This window comes from Nicotiana tomentosiformis, chromosome 11 (genome assembly GCF_000390325.3).
Source record: "Nicotiana tomentosiformis chromosome 11, ASM39032v3, whole genome shotgun sequence".
NCBI classification, from domain to species: domain Eukaryota; kingdom Viridiplantae; phylum Streptophyta; class Magnoliopsida; order Solanales; family Solanaceae; genus Nicotiana; species Nicotiana tomentosiformis.
The window spans coordinates 123,474,889-123,488,592 of NC_090822.1; the positions used below are offsets into that span (position 1 = coordinate 123,474,889).

General features: G+C 37.8%; 1 protein-coding gene across 4 annotated transcripts in view; it reads right to left on the reverse strand.

Moving 5' to 3' along the window:
• Positions 1-10,795, reverse strand: part of LOC104094944 (transcription factor IIIB 60 kDa subunit-like) — a 49,846-nt gene extending 39,051 nt beyond the window's left edge. For 2 of the 4 annotated variants that reach the window (XM_070188244.1, XM_070188242.1), the window contains exons 1-4: positions 10,660-10,789; positions 8,901-8,972; positions 8,682-8,763; positions 2,375-2,450 (exon numbers count right to left, since the gene is read on the reverse strand). In XM_070188244.1, the coding sequence (XP_070044345.1) occupies positions 2,375-2,450; positions 8,682-8,763; positions 8,901-8,962 (220 nt within the window). In that variant the 5' untranslated portion in view covers positions 8,963-8,972; positions 10,660-10,789. Of the gene's footprint in view, positions 1-2,374; positions 2,451-8,681; positions 8,764-8,900; positions 8,982-10,659 lie in introns of those variants that run through there. The other 2 variants (XM_070188243.1, XM_070188245.1) reach the window with 2 other exon arrangements.
• Positions 10,796-13,704: the final 2,909 nt, after the last annotated feature.

Sequence of the window (13,704 nt, forward strand, 5' to 3'; positions counted from 1 at the left end):
CTAGACCTGACATCTCTTTTCCGGTGAGTGTTGTAAGTCAGTTTATGGATTCTCCCTGTGATAGTCACTGTGATGCAGTTGTTCGCATTCTTCAGTATATAAAGTCAGCTCCAGGCAAATGATTACTATTCGAGGATCGAAGCTACGAGCAGATTGTTGGGTACACAAATGCTGATTGGGCAGGATCACCTTTTGATAGACGTTCTACATCTGGATATTGTGTTCTAGTAAGAGGTAACTTGGTCTCGTGGAAGAGCAAGAAACAGAATGTAGTTGCTTGATCTAGCGTCGAAGCCGAATATCGGGCCATGGCTATGGCGACGTGTGAGTTAGTTTGGGTCAAGCAGTTGCTCAAGGAGTTAAAGTTCGGAAAAATCAACAAGATGGAACTAGTGTGTGATAACCAAGCTGCTCTTCATATTGCGTCAAATCCGGTGTTCCATGAGAGGACCAAACACATTGAGATCGACTGTCACTTTGTCAGAGAAAAAATACTTTCAGGAGATATTGTTACAAAGTTTGTAAAGTCGAATGATCAACTAGCACATATTTCACTAAGTCTCTTACTGGTTCTCGTATTAGTTACATGTGTAACAAGCTCGGTACATATGATGTGTATGCACCGACTTGAGGGGGAGTGTTAGTTTACAAATATGTATAGTGTAGTCTTGTCCCACATTGGAAGAGGAGTAATATTTCCTTGTAGTGTATAGCTATAAATAGGGACCTCTTGTATTGTATTTATCATCTAATATTAATAACATATTTTCTCCCGTGCCTTCTCACAACACTCCCTAAGAGAATCACGGGTCTAAAATCTTTCGCCTCCATTACTCCTTTCTTTGTAGGAATTAGAGCAATAGAAGTGGCATTAAGTCTTTTAACAAGAGAGCCTTTATTGTAAAATGTATCCATAGCATTCCAAATGTCCATTTTTACTATACTCCAACATATTTGAAAAAATATATAAATTGAAACCATCAGAACCAGGGTCTCCTTTGAAAGATTTAATCACCTCTTCCAATTCCTCCATTGTGAAAGGCCTTTCCACCCACTCCTTTTCTTTATCTGACATCTTCTGAATTTCATTATCCTCCCATTTAGGCCTCCATTTTTCAGGTTCATAAAATAGATTCTTATAAAAATCCATAATGTGAGCTTCAATAACTTGATCATCTTCCACCAAATCATCCCCAATCTTTTTCGAGCATCTGCCTGTTTATGAAAGAATTTTGTATTTGTGTCCCATGTTCAATCCACAAGCATCTAGACTTAAGTCTCCAAGAGATTTCTTCAGCCTTTGCCACTTCTTCTAGCTGTTTCTTAATGGAAATTCTTTCTGCCTTAAATTCTACTTGCTGCTCTTTGGTAATATTCATCCTATTAATATTATGATCCAGCTCCTCCAATTTTTTTTTTTTTTTTTATAAAGTAAGTGATTTCAATAGAATGCATCAAGAAGATGCAAGAAGTACATGATTTTGATTTGAGCTTACAAAAAATATTCTTGTTCATAGGGTACAGTTTGAACTAGCAAAACAAATTGGCAATACACAGAGCCTTTAAAGAACCTATAGGAGTTGAGTTTCCATCAAAACATCTCTTGTTTCTCTCTGTCCAAATGCACCAGAAAATACAAGCCCATTGACCAGATTTTCCTTATGGCTTTATCAACTCTCCATAAATTCCAGCTCTTATAAGCATCCTTGACTGTGTAAGGGGTGACCCATTTGAGACCAAAAAGGCAAAAAAAACATGCACCATATGTCTGAAGCACCATATCCAGCTCCTCCAATCTTGCCAAAGCTTTATTCTTACTGTCTTCTAACTTTCCAAAAGTCTCCTTAAACCACGTTTTCAGATCTTCTTTCAACGGCTTCAACTTATTTGCTAGAATTATATCAGCTTCCACCATATAAGAATCCCACCAATTTTTAACCAAATCAATGAATCCTTCATGTTCAAGCCACATATTCTAAAACTTAAAATAACCTTTCCCTTTGAACAATAAACATGAAACAATATGAGAACCATTGAGAAAGAACATTCAAATTCAACTATACTCTAGAAAGACATAACAAGTTCTATTGAAAATTGAGAACTAGGTCGACAATATTTTTTTTCTTTTTTCCCTATTAGAAACAAACAACTAATCAATCATTCAGCTGAAAATAGAATGATAGAACATTTCCCTAATAAAGGAAAAAGAATGATAGAAATTATATAAATAGGTAACAACGAGCATAAAGTCTTTTATTGCACCAAGGAAGCGTGAAAGGGGAAGGGAATGTTGCGCTACTGATGAAGTTTGAACCCTCCACCCGTGATCATAAAGTCATTCTGAGACCACAACAATCAAAGGTACATAAGATACCTTCATTTAGTGTTCTTTCCCGTGAAGCTGAATAGACACTTTGGACAGTCCGCACGAAGTTACCTGCCAATTGACTCTGCAGATGATTTAAGTTAGTCTCGATAGAATACAAATTGAACACTATACTTTACAAGACACCTCATATATAACTTGTTCAATAAGTGCACCTTAAACCTAAGCTTGTTCAGTTCCTCAGTTTCATTTTAGTATTATTTATCTCCTCATTTGAGCTTATATTTAAAATATAAAATTATTGATAACGGAATATTAAAATTAAAAGGAACTACAACATGTGACACATGTACAAAAGCATGCAAGTTGACTCCATCTTCCAACATCTCCCCACCCACAAACATATGTTTGGGATGAGGGTCCATTTGCCGCCCAACTGAAGAGTCTTAGATGTAGCTTTTCTTTTCTTTTTTGATATGTGTTTATGCCACAAAACATCCTTGATCCTACCCAGGAGCAACATAGTTTTTTTTTTTTTTCAGTTTGCTCTCTTGGTAACTCAAACGCAACCTCATGGCTGGAGGTGATTGGCCTTTTACTAGGCTATCACTCTGTTGTCACATCATAGTAATATTATTAAAGAACTCTACATCAAGTATAAAACTTATTTCCACCACATATATTTTCTTCGAGTTCCACCAATCACAAGATTAGACACAAAATTTCAACAACTAAAGTTAACATTTTTAAACAGCCGAGTAAGCATTTAAATTGCCTGATGTATAAGAAAGGCAATGAGGAAAATAGGTTTCTTGTATTGTCTAATTTCTAGAATCATAGACGTACTTTCAGCTCATAAGATCCCCTAGGTGTTTGACGATAACATTTTGTTTTTATAATAGTGATGTCCGGAAAGTTCGTGCCACCTAGTCTATCTGTGTTGTGGGTGGGAGGTTACCTATTGTGAGAAGGCACGGGAGAAAATATGTTATTGATATTGAATGAACAATACAATACAAGAGGTCCTTATTTATAGCTTGACTATACAAGGACATACTACTCTTCTACCAATGTGGGATAATACTACACTATATACATGTTGTAAACTAACACTCCCCTCAAGCAGGTGCATACAAATCATATGTACCGAGCTTGTTACATATATAACCAATACGAGGACCAGCGAGGGACTTGGTGAAAATATCTGCAAGTTGATCATTTGACCTCACAAACTTTGTAGCAATCTCTCCTGAAAGTATCTTTTCTCTGACGAAGTGACAATCAATCTCAATGTGTTTAGTTCTCTCATGGAACACCGGATTTGATGCAATATGAAGGGCAGCTTGATTATCGCACACAAGTTCCATCCGACTGATTTCACCAAATTTCAACTCCTTGAGCAATTGTTTGGTCCAGACTAGCTCACATGTTGCCATAGCCATTGCTCGATATTCTGCTTCTGCACTAGACCGAGCAACTACATTTTGTTTCTTACTCTTCCAGGACACCAAATTTCCTCCTACTAAAACACAATATCCAGACGTAGAACGTCTATCAGAAGGTGATCCTGCCCAATCAGCATCTGAGTATCCAATGATCTTCTCATGACCTCGATCCTCAAAGAGTAACCCTTTGCCTGGAGCCGATTTTATATATCGAATAATGCGGACAACTGCATCCCAATGACTATCACATGGAGAATTCATAAACTGACTTACAACACTCACATGATAAGAAATGTCGGGTCTAGTCATTGTGAGATAATTTCATTTTCCAACCAGCCGCCTATAGCTTGCAGGATCGCTAAGCGGCTCCCCCTGTCCTGGCATAAGTTTAGAATTCGGATCCATCGGAGTGTCAACAGGTCTGCAACCTATCATCCCCGTCTTCTCAAGAATGTCTAAAGCATATTTTCTTTGAGAAATAACAATACCTGAGCTAGACTGCAACCTCAATACCTAGAAAGTACTTCAATCTGCCTAGATCCTTAGTATGGAAGTGCTGGAAGAGATGTTGCTTCAGATTGGTAATACCATCCTGATCATTGCCAGTAATAACAATATCATCAACATACACTACCAGATAAATACAGAGACTTGAAGCAGAGTGCCGATAAAACACAGAGTGATCAGTTTCACTACGAATCATGCCAAACTCCTGGATAACCGTGCTGAACTTACCAAACCAGGCTCGAGGAGACTGCTTTAGACCATAAAGTGACCGATGCAAGCGACATACAAGGCCACGAGACTCCCCCTGAGCAACAAAACCAGGTGGTTGCTCCATATAAACCTCATCCTAAAGATCACCCTGAAGAAAGGCATTTTTAATGTCCAGCTGATAGAAGGGCCAATGACGAACCGCAGTCATGGATAGAAAAAGGCGGACTGAAGCCACTTTAGCCACGGGAGAGAAGGTATCACTGTAATCGAGCCCAAATATCTGAGTATATCCTTTGGCAACAAGACGGGCCTTAAGTTTATGTCCATCGGGACCAACTTTGACTGCATAAACCCAACGACAACCAACAGTATATTTACCTGAGGTAAGAGGAACAAGCTCCCAAGTACCACTTGTATGTAAAGCAGACATCTCGTCACTCATAGCATGTCGCCATCCTGGATGAGACAACGCTTCACCTGTAAACTTAGGGATGGAAACCGAGGACAAAGAAGATATAAAAGCATAATGGGGAGATGACAGACGATGATAGCTCAAACCGACATAATGAGGATTAGGGTTAAGTGTGGTCTGTATACCTTTCCGAAGTGCAATCGGTGTACTAGGAGCAGGGTCCGCAACAGGAGCAGGGTCAGGTGCAGGACGAGAACCAGTTGGGCCTGATGGAAGACGCAAACGACGATGATAAGTCAAGAGTGGTGTTCCTGTGGCTGGGGAACTAGGGGAACAACATTAGACTCCTCAACGGTTGGTATGGATGAAACCTCTGTGGTCGAAGGTGGAGGAGGAGCTATAGTAAACTCCTCAAAGGTCGGTATAGGTAAGACCTCAGATATATCATGGTGGTCAGCAGAGGTAAAGAAAGGTTTAGACTCAAATAATGTGACGTCAGCTGACATAAGGTACCTACGAAGATCTGGAGAATAACAACGATATCCCTTCCGAACACGAGAATAACCAAGGAAGACACACTTGAGAGCACGAGGAGCTAACTTATCTTTCCCAGGGGCTAAGCTATGAACAAAACACGTGCTCCCAAAAATACGAGGTGGAAGAGAGTATAAGGGTGACTGGGGAAACAATACTGAATGCGGAATCTGATTCTTGATGGGAGATGAAGGCATCTGATTAATCAAATAACAAGTTGTGAGAACTGCATCGCCCCAAAAACGCAACGGAACACGAGATTCAATTAGAAGTGTGCGAGCAGTCTCAATAAGGTGCCTATTCTTTCTCTCAGCAACCTCATGCTGAGGAGTATAAGGACAAGATGTCTGATGAATAATTACTTGAGAAGTCATAAACTGCTGAAATTGAGAAGATAAATATTCTAAGGCATTATCACTGCGAAAAATGCGAATAGAAACACCAAATTGGTTTTTGATTTCAGCACAGAAACTCTGGAATATAGAAAATAACTCATAACGATCTTTCATTAAGAAAAGCCAAGTACATCTTGAATAATCATCAATGAAACTGACAAAATACCGAAATCCCAAAGATAAATTGACTCTACTAGGACCCCATATATCAGAATGAACTAAGGAGAAGACAGACTCTGCATAACTCTCAACACTACGCGAAAAGGAGGCTCGGGTATGTTTCCCAAGTTGACACGACTCACAATCTAATGTAGACAAACTAGATAAACTAGGCACCATCTTCTGAAGTTTAGATAAACTCGGATGTCCTAAACGTGTGTGAATTAGATCTGGAGAATCTGTAACTAGACATGTTGTGGAAGGACTGAGTGAGTTAAGGTAGTAAAGGCCTTCTGATTCACGTCCCGTGCCAATTGTCTGTCCCGTACTGCGGTCTTGCATAATAAAAGAATCGCCAATAAAATATATACCACAATGGAGGGTACGAGTCAAACGACTAACAAATGCAAGACTAAAAGGACAGCCAGGGACATAAAGAACGGAATCTAGGGTGATAGAAGACAAGGGATTAGCTTGTCCAGCTCCTTTTGCCTTAGTTTGACATCCATTGGCTAAAGTAACAGTGGGAAGAGACTGTGAATATACAATATTTGACAAAAGTGATATATTACCAGAGATGTGATCAGAAGCGCCAGAGTCCATGACCCATGGGCCAAGAGTGCTAGACTGGGAAACACAAGCAAAAGAATTACCAGTAACAGAAGTATCAGTCTGAGCAACTGAGGCTACTTGTGGAGATGTCTGCTTACTTGCTCGATACTGAAGGAGCTCATTATATTCTTCTTTAGATAAAGAAAATCCTTGGTTACCTGGAGTCTCGGTCTGAGCAATGTAAGCATTTTTGGGTGGACGACCATGTAAGGAATAACACATTTCACGAGTGTGTCCAAGTTTGTGACAATAAGAACACTTGGGTCTAGATCTTCCAAAACGACCTCCTCCTCGTCTATGCTCCATAGTTTGAGATGCCCGAACATCCATTGTCTGGGATGCAAGAACAGAGGAATCAAGTATCTGTGATGAGATCACTGGTGGACTTGGTGCTGCAGCAAGGCGGAGTAATCGAGAGAATAATTCATCAACTGTCGGGACAGACAGACTAGCCAAAATCTGGTCGCGTACTGAATCAAGATCATTAGGAAGTCCAGCGAGGGTAAAAACGAGAAACATCTTCTATCGCTGCTCTTGTTGTTTTTCCACACTAGCAGAAACTGGCATCAACTTCTCAAATTCTTCCATGACTGCCTGTACTTGACCCAAGTAAGTAGACATATCCAATTCCTGCTTCTTTAAGTTTGTCATCCGTGATATCACATCATAGAAGCGAGATATGTCATTAGTGTATAAGGTGCGTGCCTTTGCCCAAACCAAATAACATGTCTGGAATGGACGAAACAAGGGCATCAACTTGGAATCAATAGATCGCCACAAGATGCTACATAACTGAGCATCGATTTTTGCCCAAAGTGCTATTGCCTTTTCATCTCCATCGCTAGACTGTTTGATTAGATGATCTTGAACACCTTGACCTCTACACCATAACTCGACAGATGAAGCCCAAGCTAAGTAGTTTGAACCTCCCATTAAAGGTTCCGAGGTAATAATAGCACTAGAGCTTCCAGAACTCATGTTTCTAAACCCAAAAGCATCAAATCCCAAAGACATTGTTGCAAATTATTACCAAACAGGAGAAAGAATCAACTTTAATCCACTGAAACAGTGTACGGAAACACAGAAACAGAATTCTGAAATATTGTAGCTGTCGGAATCTACTGTAGGTGTCAGAATAGTACTTTAGCTGCCGGAAAAAACTCAAAGTTGTCGGAATGAAATGAAAACAGTAGGGGTAGGATCGGAATTACCAGGCGACCCAACTGTTCTGAAGGAAAATTTTCAAAAAAAGGCTGGAAGTGGTCGTACGCGCCGGCGCGTAAGCTTCTGGTGGCGTGTGGAGGCGCGTGAGGAGGCTGCTGCCGGAGTTTTTCACTGGGGTTTGGTCGTTGGACAGTGACGACTCTTGTGGTAGTGTTGGATTATGCACAACACTGACAGAAATGAAGCAGATAGAAAACAACCTTAAAAAAGTATTGATTTCTCTTTCCCGGAATCGCTGGAATTTATGCACAGCGATTTTTCTTTCCCGGAATCGCTGGAATTTATACACAGCGATAAGTCTCTCACAATTGCTCTGATACCATGTGAGAAGGCACGGGAGAAAATATGTTATTGATATTGAATGAACAATACAATACAATACAATATAATACAATACAATACAAGAGGTCCTTATTTATAGCTAGACTATACAAGAACATACTACTCTTCTACCAATGTGGGACAATACTACAATATATACATGCTGTAAACTAACACCTATTACCTCCCACCAGCAGCACATATACCAAAAACTCCACCCACCAAGTCTTAGGACGATGGGGAAAATACTGAGTGTTTTCTGGTCTACCATGTTTTTCACCCAGTTTATTGACCGATGTGCCACACCTTTTTATGAAATTTTATTAAAATTCTAACCACTTCTTGCAGTGCACCTTAAAAACTCCTTTTGACAAAGAGTAATAAAAATAGCACAAAGCCAGATTAAGCACACCGTCCAAACTAGACGGGGTATAAATCCATTCAAACTAGATAGGATTGAATTTGAAGAAAAACAAAATTGTCTAAGATATAGCAATCTAATATGCATGAAGAAGAATATGAAATAAAGAACTAACCAGTCCGGCAGCATTCTTAACAAACGTGGGCTCACATGAAAAATTATCTTCATCAAGAACTCTTCCACATAAGGGACAACATCTATAATGTAACGAAAAAGAAAGATCATAGAATGAAACATATATAACCAAATGAAGCATCTTATAACTAATGAACAACATATATAAAATAAAATGAACGAGAGTATTATAGTGTAGAAGAAAGAACAAAGCTCTCACATTTTGCCATCCACATAGTCGGGTCGACTTATGTTCTCTGCACAATTACCGCAATATACCATGCTCGGAGACCTGAATCAACTAAGAAAATATATCATTTTGTGAAAATTTGTAGAAAGTCACCTAGTATTCTAATTTTGATCTTATACGATATGCCTTTTTAGCAAATAATTCCACGTATGATGACTTTTTAAAAAATAAAGACATTGCAAATTAATTCAATGGGCACGAAGGTGGATGCGAATGCTTTATTTGTAATAGTAAATTAATAATCTTCTACATGCAGGGATTTGACAGTCCCAAGTACTTTTGGTACACTTGAATGTTGAATCAGAGTCAAAAGTGAGTGAAATGCCTGACAAATCTTAGTGTCATTAGTGAATATATTAAACATGGTTGTTTCGTCAACAATCCATCGACTTAGAAGAATGATATCAATAGCACGTCGAGGAGCTAATTATTACTTCATCCACTACAAAATTCATAACCATCCAAGAGGTCTAAGTACCAAAATTACTAAGAACATTCGAAGGTAGCTTTTTATAAACTCAGGGTCCAGACCAAGATGACCATTCAGACAAGCTTCTATAACTTATAGTGGACCATATAGGGGAAAAAAGTGGATATTCCTTAATGTTTCGGTATCTTTGGAGATGAGGAAGCTTTGCTGGTAAAAATTTCAGAAAAAAACTAAAAGAACAGATAAAATACATGATCACTGATAAGGTATCAAGGAGAGCTAATTATTATAGTTCACCCACAGCAAATCCAACGAGGTATAAAGAAATCCAACATTTACAATAAACTAGAATAGTTCAAAAATACCTTTTATAACACAGACTTCAGACCAAGATGTCCACTCAATTAAACAACAATAACTTATAGTGTATCTCAGATAAAAAAAATCAGGGTCTTTAGGCTGCTAGCTCCGACTTAAGTTGCGAGTGGAAAGGGGTTGGACAATTAGAGGGTCAGGTCAGGCCTTTTTGATAGGCAATTGTACAATGAAATATAGGCCGGGTTTTTATTTTTGGCAGTGGCCAGTGGCAGTCAACGAATAGTCACTTTTCCCTGGGATTTTGAACTGCATTCCAGGAAAAAATGTCGGACTTTTGAACTAAACTCCAGGAAAAACATGATTTGTTCTGGAGTGGACCTCCAGGATTTTTTTTTCTCCTGTTTTTCCTGCACTTGAGTTCAAAAGTCCAGGATTTTTTCCATGTGGTTTTGAACGGAACTCCATGAATTTTTTCTGAAGTTTGAGCGATTGTGACAATGCTTCTAAAACTTTGCAAACGCTGGCTATTCGACGATCAGCACTCTAGAAGGTGGCTATTCGCCAAAAATTCCCAATTTTACACTACGTGATTTGCAGAATTAGGATATTTCAGCACCGCTATTTAATTTTTCCTGAAGTTTGCAGAAATATACCAGCTTCAGCAAAATACTCGTTGCTACTTGCTACCAAAGGAATACAAACACAAAGTAAAAAAAAATCGTTTTTTCCCCTCCATCACCATGCAAACCCAGAAATAAAAATTACTCAAATAAGAGAATAATAAAAACAGAGCACCCACTTTCCCCTAACGAAAACCAGCATATATACAGGCACCCATTAACCACATCTTATTAAACTTTAAAAGAGAAACAGAAGCAAGGAACTTGAAAAGGAAAATATTAAGTATAAAGCTTTAAACTAAATTGAAAAGCATCAAAAGAAATAAAGGAACTTAAAAAGAATCACAAAGGACGAAGAAACCTGCTTCAGAAGCCGTCGACCCAAAGAGAATGATAGAGGAGACGGTTTTTTTTTGCTTTGGTAGTTTGAGGAGAAGCTGTTCGTTTCAGTTTGGTTAGAAGACGAGAGAGTACAAAAAGTTAGGGCTTAAAAAAAGCTTTGACAATTTTGACTTTTTAACTTATTTTTTTATATTAAAGTATTTTGACTTTAATTAAGGACTTAAGAAACTTTGTTTTAATTAAGAGGGTGTTTGGATTGGCTTAAAATAAAACTACCTTTTAAGTATTTTTTATTTTTTAGAGTGTTTGTCAAAAAAAAAATTGCTTTAAAAAAGTCAAAAGCAACAAGTTGGCTAACCCCAACTTTTCCGATTTTGACTTAAAAGTCATTTTAGTTTGATCAATAAAATTACTTTCTTGTCCATTATAAGTTTTCATAATACCAAAATTACTCGGTTAAAGAAACCCTAAAACATGGTACTTCTCCTATTTCCTTCACTTCCGAAGACAGTCCCTCTTCTTCTTTCATCTTCATTTTTCTGCATTTTTTCTCAAGCAGGGTTGAAATCAATCCTCGTTGTAAGTTCTTCTGAGAGAGAAATTTCTTCCTCAAAAATAAGATTCTTTTAAGTTTCACATAGAGAAATTTTTTCTATGTATTTGTCCGCATATAAGTCAATGGTTATCATACCAGAAAAATAAATACCCCAGAGGAAGATAGAAAAATCGTTTTCTTGCATAAAATTTGGCATAAAATGAAAGGAGCATTACAACATTTTATTCTATCAGCAACATTACAATTACAAATGGAATTAAGGTTGCATACTGGATCGGCTTCTACTGTCCTTCCAAGAAGAGGAGCTAATGACATAATGAGCTTCCTTCTACTTTCAATGGAGCTAAAAATAGGTTGAGACTTTTATGCAAGTTTACTTGATTGAAAGTGGTGAAAATGAGCATTCAAGAATTATATTTATAAAAATTATCTAAGGAATTAAATTGAAATTAAATTAAAATATAAATTATTTTTTATTTGCATTAATTCAGAATTAAATATATTGTAGTAATCAGCTCCTTTATAACGTTAATAGCTTTAAGGATATTTTTGTCTTTTTAACAGAAAAAAGTGTTTACCAGCACTTGTTTACCACTTCAACACCTTTTTTTTTAAGGTTCAACACTTTTATTCAAACAGGTAACTGCTTATTTATAAAATAAGCTCCAACACTTAAAAGTTATTTTTAAGTGTTTGTGCTTAAAAGCCATTTTTTAAAGTCAATTCAAACGGGCAGTCTTCTAGGCTTACGCCTAATAAAAAATTGAGCCTCACATTCACACAAACTCTCAAGGAATTTTTTTAAAAAAGAACAATATTTGATTTTTTTAATTTGAAAGTCATATGGTAATTACACAATATAATTATTGTTAATTTTTTGCCCTTTTGAAAAATTAGAGATTTTAATGTTTCACCTCAATTGCATCTAATTTCATGCTCACCAAATAATTACTTAATTAAATAAACAACCCAAATTATACAATTATTTACCCATAAAACGGTACAGTTGAATTTATACGTGGTTTCTATACAAGTGAACTAATTTGATCTTGAAATAATGTAATAATTGAAGAAATGTACAATACTTAACCTTGAAATATAGATGAAATAACATAGATGACAGTTTCGGGAACAAGGTCTCCGGGCACAACGGTGATGAGATAAAAAAGCAGGAAAGTAATACTGTATTAAGCTTTATATAGAATGTAGTATTAGTTTAGCAAGAAAATTCGTCTACTTTACAATGATAACTGAACTCACTATTTATAGTTATGTCTAGGGAAGGAGGTCCTAGGATCGTGTCCTCCTTTAATGTCAATTATGAGGGTCATTGACGAAGATGTAACGGTGCACATAAATGCCAAATTCTCTATAACGGATCGTCGCTCTTAATACTGTAGAATATTCCCTATTAAATGCTACCGGGCGTAGAGCATTTAACATACATTTATAAATGTTATCCTTTCCAGTGACCAGCGGAATGACTGCGTTCGATCTTCGGCCATCCCCATCTTGGATTCCACGTGTCCTCCCTTTAGACGATATGTGTCATATAATATTTCACTCTATACAGATAGTCCCCCTGCTTTCCAATAACATAACTTTGTGTCACCAGAAAGTTGGTAGAAATAACTTTTTGGCGGGAATTACTATAACTCCCTCTAAAGGTTCCTGACAGTTGATTAGATGCACGTCTCTCCGCATTTAATATCCCAAACACGTGTCATCCCATGATTCAGCACAAATTTTGTTGATTATCAAGGTAATCATGGCTACGAATTTAGCAGCCAAAATTTTACTTATACACGACATTTTTTTCCTTTGCGTTTCATAATTTCTCGAGCTTCTGATTTTCATCTTTGTTTTCTATCCTTTCTCTAATTCTCTTCAAACACAAAACCTTTTCCTTCTTTTTTTTCAATGACTTTTCCCTCCAGGCGTGTTGGTTCTTCAAAGAACAAGAACAAAGTCGAGGACTTTGCTCCTCCAAAGGTGGATTCTATCATCCCAAGAAAACTCAGAACCACAAAGGATCTTGAAGAGAAATTCCCTACTGCTAACCCTCGTACATGGGTTGTTAGTAGGTACCCTTCTTCCATTCGTCCTTCCAGTATTCCTGTTATGAAGGAAGACTATCGCTGCCATGAGTTGGATATTATTGCTCCTGATCTATCGAAGCGAGTGACCCTTCCCAAGAAAGGTTTTACATACTTTTACACGTATCCCTTTACTTTGGGTGCATTTTCCTTGGGTGTGTTTGGCACAGGTAAGTCATTTAGTGTGGAGGACAGTCGCCTGACTTCGACGCTTGTGCCAGGAAATTGGAGAGGAGCTAACCTTAGCCCATATGATGAATCTCTATTCTCACAAAATCTTCCGCGGGGGAATGATAAACCTCTGCAAGAGTGACCACCATGCTTTGCTGTCTAGCATGGATGATGACAACGACCGTGGGTGGATGCAACGGTTCGTTACGGTCGTCGCCACCAGCGACATCATCCCGACACG